This window comes from Falco peregrinus, chromosome 4, assembly GCF_023634155.1.
Source record: "Falco peregrinus isolate bFalPer1 chromosome 4, bFalPer1.pri, whole genome shotgun sequence".
Lineage (NCBI taxonomy): Eukaryota > Metazoa > Chordata > Aves > Falconiformes > Falconidae > Falco > Falco peregrinus.
Window position 1 is genome coordinate 121286653 of NC_073724.1, and position 8795 is coordinate 121295447.

The 8795-nt window shown below is 59.5% G+C and overlaps 1 protein-coding gene across 2 annotated transcripts in view; it reads left to right on the forward strand.

Moving 5' to 3' along the window:
• Nucleotides 1-8455, forward strand: part of ARHGEF17 (Rho guanine nucleotide exchange factor 17) — a 35228-nt gene extending 26773 nt beyond the window's left edge. Inside the window, exons 5-21 of one of the 2 annotated variants that reach the window (XM_055802818.1) lie at nucleotides 275-367; nucleotides 1112-1288; nucleotides 1557-1607; nucleotides 2567-2676; nucleotides 2808-2893; nucleotides 3027-3145; nucleotides 3615-3849; nucleotides 3941-4014; nucleotides 4137-4330; nucleotides 4418-4668; nucleotides 5027-5273; nucleotides 5356-5442; nucleotides 5552-5619; nucleotides 5996-6144; nucleotides 6237-6411; nucleotides 6999-7241; nucleotides 8157-8455. In XM_055802818.1, the coding sequence (XP_055658793.1) occupies nucleotides 275-367; nucleotides 1112-1288; nucleotides 1557-1607; nucleotides 2567-2676; nucleotides 2808-2893; nucleotides 3027-3145; nucleotides 3615-3849; nucleotides 3941-4014; nucleotides 4137-4330; nucleotides 4418-4668; nucleotides 5027-5273; nucleotides 5356-5442; nucleotides 5552-5619; nucleotides 5996-6144; nucleotides 6237-6411; nucleotides 6999-7241; nucleotides 8157-8341 (2544 nt within the window). In that variant the 3' untranslated portion in view covers nucleotides 8342-8455. The remainder of the gene's footprint in view (nucleotides 1-274; nucleotides 368-1111; nucleotides 1289-1556; nucleotides 1608-2566; nucleotides 2677-2807; nucleotides 2894-3026; nucleotides 3146-3614; nucleotides 3850-3940; nucleotides 4015-4136; nucleotides 4331-4417; nucleotides 4669-5026; nucleotides 5274-5355; nucleotides 5443-5551; nucleotides 5620-5995; nucleotides 6145-6236; nucleotides 6412-6998; nucleotides 7242-8156) is intronic. The other variant, XM_055802820.1, reaches the window with a different exon arrangement.
• Nucleotides 8456-8795: the final 340 nt, after the last annotated feature.

Consider the following 8795-nt stretch of genomic DNA (forward strand, 5'->3'; position numbering starts at 1 on the left):
GTGCAAGGCTGCTGGTGGGGAGGAGCCGGGGTTAATGGGAGTAAACTGGTAATCAATGGTCAGACTGGGATTCTTCCCCGCACCTTCTTCTGGATTTATTGCAAAGATGCTAAGTTGGGATGAACCAGAGTCACTCCAGATGGTGTAAAAAGGAGTCACCTTGACCCCAAACGGGTGTTTCTCCAGGTCCTGGGCTGGTGGGACGCTGGATCCCTGCTGTGGCCCACCTAACGGGCCAGTCCTTGTGCCCCCCCACCCCGCTGGTGTTTTGCAGCAAAGCATGCGGGAGAACAAGGAGAAGCAGGCTCTGTCCGACCTGATGATCAAGCCAGTGCAGAGGATCCCGCGATACGAGCTGCTGGTGAAGGTGGGTGCAGGCAGGAGGGCATCTGTGCCATGCCAGGAGCGCGTGAGACCGCGGCTCCTCCTCACCTCTATGTAACGGGAGCTTTTAGGGGTCTTGCATCTCTCCTGGCCCCTTTTCCCACCCCTTGACTCAAAGTCGGTGTCCCTGGGCATACGCACAGCTCTGCCCTCCTGGGGATGGACTGTCACACTGCTGTCCCCCCCAGCATGTCCCCATGGGTGTGCAGTCCCCTTCCCCTTTATTTTTCTGCTGGGAGATTGGACGTTTCAGTGTCATTTTGGGACCGGCTACAGTGCCACCTGCTCTGTGCCTCAGTTTCCACCTGCCAAGTTACTCTTCCTGGTGCTGAGGCTGATGGGGATGTGTTTTTATAGAACCACAGAAGCCTTTGGGTTGGAAGGGACCTTCAAAGACCATCCAGTTCCAACCCCCCTGCCACAGGCAGGGACACCTTCCACTAGACCAGGTTGCTTACAGCCCCATCCAGCCTGGCCTTGAACACTTCCAGGGATGAATTTCAGGCATCTGTGCAAGGTGAAGATGTGCTCTCAGGAGCTGCTGGCCTCTTTAGAGGTGGCAAAGACAAGGCTGGTGGTGGCCAAAGCTCAAGACTTCATTTCTTTGCAACACCATTCCTGCATGGGGCTGGTTTCCATCCCCAGCACCAGAGCAGCGCGGTAGTCATGGCATGGCTGATGCCCAAGCTTTGCCTGTGGTGACGTCCCAGCTGTGTCCCCGTGGTAGGACCTGCTGAAGCACACACCAGAGGACCACCCCGACCACCCTTTCCTCATCGACGCCCAGCGCAACATCAAGCAGGTGGCCGAGAGGATCAACAAGGGCATGAAGAGCGCAGAGGAGGTGGAGAGGAATGCCCGGATCGTGCAGGAGATCGAGTCCCACATCGAAGGGATGGAGGATGTATGTACAGGGGTCTTACATGGGGTTGGTCTTTCCTCCTTCATGAAATGCAACTATTTCTGCTCTTTCTGGGTCACGCCAAGCTGGGCCACTTCTTTTCTCCTCCAGGTCCTGCTTTCCCCATCATCACTCGGTCTTAGTGGGCTCTGAGGGGTTTGGGAAGGGGCTGAGGTGCCAGTTCTGAGCTGGGAGGCTGCAGGGACAGGGACAAAGCTTGTGAGGGTCCCCCCCTGGGGCTCCCCACTCACCAGCCTCCTTGTTCCCACAGCTCCAGGCTCCACTCCGCAGGTTCCTGCGCCAGGAGATGGTCGTGGAAGTGGTAAGAGTGAGGTGGTCCCTTGTCACCGTCAGGGCCATGGGACAGCACACCAGATGGGGCAGTGGGAAGCTATGATTGCGGGTCATGGGATGCCCGTGTGCCCACGGGAGGCCACAGATGGGTGGGTGGAAGGGTGGGTGGATGGGTGGGCGGATGGAAGCTGCATCAGGGGAAGTTCAGATTCGACCTTAGGAAAAGGTTCTTCACTGAGAGAGTGGTCAGTAACTGGAACAGGCTCCCCAGAGTCACAGCACCAAGCCTGTCAGCGTTCAGGGAGTGTCTGGACAACACTCCTAGTGATACAGTGTAGTGTTACGTAGTTCTGCAAGGAGCAGGGGGTTGGACTCAATGATCCTTATGGGTCCCTTCCAATTTGAGATATTCTATGATTCTTCAGGGATGGACAGATGGGTGGAAGGATGGATGAAGGAATGGAAGCATGGAAGAATGGAGGGAGGGAGGGAAAGAACAGACAGATGGATGGTAGACGGAAGAATGGAAGGATGGATGGGTGGACAGATGGATCAATGACAGATCAGTGGGGAGGATGGATGGGTGGACAGATGGATCAATGACAGATCAATGGGGAAAATATGAAATTCCCCAAGTTTGAGGGAAGATGGGTTTGGGAGCAAGCAGGTGGCAGGGAGAGCCCACAATAGCCCCAGACTAGGGGTGGGTAGGGAGGCTGGAGGTGGAGACTGCAGAGGGCCTGGTGTTCCCATGGCCCTGGTGCTTACCCACGAGTGGGACCCTGTGGCTTTGCCGACATGGCCGTTGCACCCATGTCCCCTTTCACTGTCATGAGAACATGGCCAGTCCCCGTGCAGATGGTGTCATGGGACCCATCCCAGCCTGCTGCCAAGGTAGCACGTGGGCAAGCTGAGGCAGGGACCGCTCCCAGCGCTAGCAGTGGAGGAGCAGATGTTAACCCCTTGGTGTCTCCCACCGCTCTGCAGAAGGCGGTGGGTGGGAAGAAGGACCGCTCCTTCTTCCTCTTCACGGACCTGCTGGTGTGTACCACATTGAAGCGCAAGTCGGGCTCCCTCCGCCGCAGCTCCATGAGCCTGTGAGTACCACCAGGCTTGGAGACATCCACCAGGATTAACCCACATCGTTAGGGTTGTCCCTGGCGGCTGGCCTGGCTTTAGGGTGTTGGGGATGTGGGTGCAGCTCAACCCTCCCCCCCAACCTCAACAGGTACACGGCGGCCAGCGTGATTGACACCGCCAGCAAGTACAAGCTCCTCTGGAAGCTGCCACTGGAGGACGTGGACATCGTCAAAGGTCTTTCACTGCCTGCTGGAATGTCCCATCCCACTTTAAAACCCATTGCTCACCCCTGGCCGGTGGGGAGAAGGTAGCCGCTGCGTGGCGTTGGGGAGGAAGGAGTTAATGCCATTCACGTGTCCCCACACAGGTGCCTCGCAAGCCACCAACCGGGAGAGCATCCAGAAAAGCATCTGCCGCCTGGATGAAGACCTCAGCACGTTGGGGCAAGTCAGCAAGCTGTCAGAGACCCTCAGCTTCCCCCACCAGGTATGGGGATGGTGGGTGGCCCTGGTGCTGTCCCCTGGCTGGACACATTCCCCATGGGACCAACTGGGATGTCCTCAGCGGGAGGGATGACCTGTGGAAGGGCTGGTGGCCATGAGTGTCCACAAAGGTCCCAGACGCCACCAGCCCTAAAGCCACAAGGCGGGTTGGGGCAGTCTCTGAAGGATGCTTGGGGGCGGACACCGTCAGTGTCACATGGTGGCCCTGGTGCTGTCCCCTGGCCAGACGCCTTCCCCAGGGGACTGACTGGGATGTCCTTGGTGGTAAGGAGAGCCTGTGGAAGGGCTGGAGGCCATGACTGTCCTCTAAGGACCCCGATGCCACCAGTCCTAAAGCTACGATGGGGTTGGGGCAGTCTTTGAAGTATGCTTGGGGATGGACGGGGGCATCATCAGGCATGTGGCTGGTGGTGGCCCATCCCTGAGAGCTGAAGCATTGTCCCTGTCCCCAGAGCCTGGATGACGTGATCAAGGACCTGATGGCTGCCATCCACCGGGAGCTGGCAGAGAAGCAATCCATGTCCTTCAGCATGGCCTTCCCCCCCAACAAGGTGGAGCTCAGCACCACCAAAGCTGATGGCACCGAGTCCTTCATCTTTGAGTTCCCCAACCCTGATGCCCGTCTCGGCTTTGAGCAAGCCTTTGAGGATGCCAAGAAAAAGCTGGGTAACACCAGGGACCAGGGAGGTGAACGCGGTGGTGGGCTTGGCATCACACCCTCACTTTGGTAGACCTCTTTCCTCCATCACTTCTTCATCTTCCAATTTAATTTTCCCAGCTTCCAGCAAAAACTGCCTGGACCCAGAGTTCCTCAAGGCCATCCCCATCATGAAGACACGGAGCGGGATGCAGGTACTCACAGGCTGGATTCAAGCATCCCACAGGAGCTGTGGTCCTCTCCATCCCGGTGGGCTTGCCAAACCATTGGTCGTTCCCAAATGACCCAACTCATCCCATCTTTTGCTCCCTTGCAGTTTTCTTGCGCTTCTCCCAGCCATGGCAGCCCAGAAAGTTCCCACGAGGTTTGGGTTTGCAACAGCGATGGTTACGTGGGGCAGGTTTGTTTGCTGAGCATCCGTAAGGAGCCCACCGTGGAGGCGTGCATCGCCGTCTGCTCCGCCAGGATCCTCTGCATCGCCTCGGTGCCCGGTCTCAAGCGGGTGTATAGGTAGGACATTCCCACCGGCACCGCGGAGCCGGCGGGCACGGGGCGATGCTGGAGCTGCTTCTTTCCCCCCTCCCCTCGTCGCGGCAGGGAGCGTGCCGAGCCGGTGGGCAGCCCCTCCTCGGAGCTGATGCCGGTGCAGCCAGAGGATGCGGGGCCGCAGCCGTGCCTGCACATCTCCATCTCGGGTTCATCGCTGGAGCTCTCGGAGCCCGTCGACGGTGGCAACAGGGAGCTGGTGCCCTTTGATAGCGATGACACGGATGATGAGTCCTCGCCCAGCCCTTCGGGGACACTGCAGAGCCAAGCCAGCCACTCTACCATCTCCTCCAGCTTTGGCAGTGAGTCCTCCCCAGGCCCTGCTTAGTGAAAAAAACATTTATTTTGTCCCAAAACTATGGGCAGCTCCATCATTTTGGCCACTCTGCCTTGCATTCCTCAGGGAAATCTACAGGTGGAGGCTTTTGACCCACAGAAATCCTGGGAATAGAGATGCTGGGGGGCATCAGCCCAACACCATGATGCTGGGTGGGGGCTGGTGGCTTTGGGTAAAACCTTGGGGGTTTTGGGGCTCTGCATCCCTACATCCTCTCCCAGGCTTGACATCACAAGGGGACCCATGGTCTCTTCCCCATCACTTTGGTGGGTGTTGGGTGGTCCTGTCCTAACCCATTCCTTCCTCCTCTTCTTCCTCTGCAGATGAAGAGATCCCAAGCTGCAAGGAGGCAACAGCGGAGACTACGAGCTCCGAGGAAGAGCAAGAACCCAGCTTTCTGCCCATCAGTGGCACCTATGGCCAAAACCGTCACGGCGAGAGCCCCACGGATGGGCGAGCCTTGCGCCGCTCCAGCCGTGGCTCTTTCACCCGGGGCAGCCTTGAGGACCTCCTCAGCCTCGACCCTGAAGCCCATCAGAGCTCCATGTGGTTGGGCACCGAGGATGGCTGGTACGTCCCCAGGAGGGGGCAACACATGCATGAGGTGGACCCCAATCCCAGGTGAGCCTCAAGCTTTGCTCTTCTCCTGCAGCATCCACGTGTACCAGTCCTCAGACAACATCCGTAACAGGAAGAACAGCATGAAGATGCAACACGCTGCTGCTGTCATGTGCATCTTGTAAGTAGGGAAGGATGATTTTTGGCTCTGGGATCTCCACAGCAGGGTGGTTTGGGGTGGCTGAGCAGGTCTCTGCAGCTGTTTTTCAAAGGTTTTTTTCTCCCCGCAGGTACCTGGATAACCAGGTTTTTGTGTCGTTGGCCAACGGGGAGCTGGTTGCATACCAGCGGGAGGCAGGTGAGGCTGGATCGGGGACATCAGAAGGCACTGGCGGGGTTAAATGCAGCCCCAAAGTGGTGGCTGATGGGTGGGTTGCTTGGGGGGCCCCCTGGGGAGGGAAGCTCATGATGCCACTGGCTTGCCTGCCTCCTTACAAAGGGAAGGGGTATCCCTCAAGGGATGCTGGAGACCCCAAAACTGGAGCCAAATGGGAGTGTGCATCCTCTTCCTGATCCCTGCCTGCTGCTGGCATCCCTTGGGCATGTCAGCTCATGTCCCCTCTAATGGGGGACAGGAAGACAGGCATCTCCAGCCACCGCATCCCATCTACTGGGTTAAGATGGGGGTTTGGGAGATGCTTTAACTACCCACCCCACTTCTACTGTCCTTACAGGCCACTTCTGGGACCCCCAGAACTCCAAGTCCCTGTCTCTGGGCTCTCCGGGGAGCCCCATCACCAAGATGGTGGCAGTGGCAGGGAAGCTCTGGTGTGGCTGCCAAAACCGGATCATCATCCTCAACACCACCACGCTGGCGCAAGAGGTACCGCGAGTAATCACGGGAGGTCGGGGGGGGGACAGTGACAGGTATCGGTGGCATCATGGGTGGCATTGCTGTGGCTCTGTCACCCGCAGCACACGCTCCAGGTGGGACAGGACAGTGGGCGCAGCGTCACCTGCATGGTGAGTGCAGGGACTGGCGTGTGGGTCGCACTGCAGAGCAGTGCCCAGGTCCGGCTTTACCACGCCACCAGCTATGAGCAGTTGACCGAAGCAGATATCACCCCCCCGGTACACAAGATGCTCGCCGGTAAGTGCCACCAGTGACACGTCTCCAGTGGGCGCCCATCACTGTCTCCAGTGGGTGCCTGTGCCCATCGGCTACCTTGCGATGCGATGCCCTGCAGCATCCCGCGCCGGGAATGTCGTACCTCCTGCATCCCAACCATCTTTGGGGAAGGAAACGTGACTCCCTGCACTCCTGGGGTTCATCCTCTGTGTTATGCAGCTGCATAATCCCACGGGAAGACAGGGCAGATGGATAATCCTGTGCAGAAACAGAGCATCCCCTGGGCACCCGCATAATCCCGCGCAGGAATCGGGCAGTCTCTGGGCACCCGCATAACCCCATGCAGAAACAGGGGAACCCTTGGGCATCTCCATAATCCCACGGGATAATAGGGCAGCCTCGGGGTAGCTGCATAATCCCATAATCTGGAAACCCAAACTGACAGCACCGTGGGGTGCTTTATACCACAGCCAGGGGGGGTTGTGGGGTCCCTTCCCCATGTCCCACCTGCCTCAGATACCCCTGGGAATGGAGACCAGTGGCACCGGTGGGGTTCACAGCCCGGTGCCAGGCAGGGTAAAGATGCTGATGGCCGGGATGCTCGACAGGCTCGGATGCCATTATCCGGCAGCACAAGGCAGCCTGCCTGCGGATCACGGCTCTCCTGGCATGCAAGGACCTGCTGTGGATCGGGACCAGCGCTGGCGTGGTGCTGACCCTCACTGTCTCGGCCAAGGCGGCTCCAGCCTTGGTGGGGCTCTCCCAGGGTCACACCGGCCACGTCCGCTTCCTCACTGCCATCGAGCTACCCGATGGCTTCGAAGTCCTCTTCCCGTTACCGAGGGAGACGGGTAGGTGGGATGGTTGGGGGGGGGGGGGGAGGGGGCGATCCTGAGCCCCTCCGGAGGCAGTGGATGACTTTCATGGGGCTAGGAATGCTGTCCCGCTGGCAGATAACTGGGAGTAGCCTTGAAATGTGGTCATCAGAGTCCCTGTTCCATCCTTGCCTTATTAAAAATCAGGGAGAAAAATTGGGGGGGGGGGGGGAGGGCAGGGAGGGGGTGGGTGGATGTTACACCACCCTCCCCAGGGGCTGGGGGATCATTCAAGTGACCCCAGATTTCCCTGGGAAACCCTAATTCCCATGGGGGAGAGGCCACTGGAAATTCATGTGCTGAGTCTGACCCAGCCCAACTCAGGTTGGGGTGGGATGGGGAGAAGGTGGCAATGTGTGTGGGAGGTGGTAATTTGGGGGCGGGGTGGGAGGGGCTGATTTGGGGTGGTGAAGGGCTACCTGGGGATGGGAGGAGGGTTTTGGGGCCAAGATGTGGCACCTAGGAAAGTGGTGGTGACATCTGGAGGATGATGGTGGGATTATGCTGGGAGGATGGTGGGATGTTGGGTGATGCTGGTGGGATGATGCTGGGAAGGTGCTGGTAGAGGGGTGGATCTGGGATGATGCTGGTAGGAGGATGCTGGGATGATGTTGGTGGGAGGATGCTGGTGGGATGATGATGCTGGGATGATGGCTGGTGGGGTGCTGGTGGAAGGATGATGCTGGGCGGACGCTGGTGTTAAGATAATGCTGGGGTGGTGCTGGTGGGATGCTGCTGGGATGGTGCTGGTGGGATGATGCTGGGATGGTGCTGATGGAATGATGCTGGGGTGATGCTGCTGGGATGCTGCTGCCGCCAGGATGGTGCTGGGGAACAGGGGTGCTGCGGGGGGGCCATCTGACAGCACACTGGGGGCTCTGCGCTTGGCAGGGGCTGAGAAGCCGAGCGAGGCAGAGAAACGAGACCCATCGCGCCCCCGCGCCCTCGCCCTCTCCAAGCCCAAGATGCTGGTGATCAGCGGCGGGGACGGCTACGAGGATTTCCGCCTGACCAGCAGCAGCGAGACGGTGGGCCGGGACGACAGCACCAACCACCTGCTCCTCTGGAGAGTGTGAACAGCCGTGGCCCCCCCAGGGCCATCCCGGCGTGGAAGGGGGGTGCTGGCCCCCCTACATTCAGAGGGGGGGGGGGTCCTGACCCCCCTCCCTGCCACCCCCCAACCCAGCACCTCTCATCTCCAACCCGGCTGCTCGCTGTGTGCTCGGGGTTGGGGGGGATGAGCCCCGGTCCCCCCGCCGTTCCCCCGGCCGCTGCACCAGACTGGGGGGGGACACACACTGCTTTTGGGGCGTGGAGAAGATGGGCAGGGGGGGATGCGTTCGCTTGGGAAGGCGCCAACGAAGGAGGAAGCGTTAACCAACACCCCCGGGGACCGGCCGGAGGATGCCATTCAGCCAGGAACCTGCCTTGCTCTCCGGTTTCGTGTGTGCCTGCTTCGGGGGCGGGGGGGTCGCGGTGCTGTCACCCCCCCCTCCTCCCTCGGGACCCCTGGCCACACCACGGGACCAC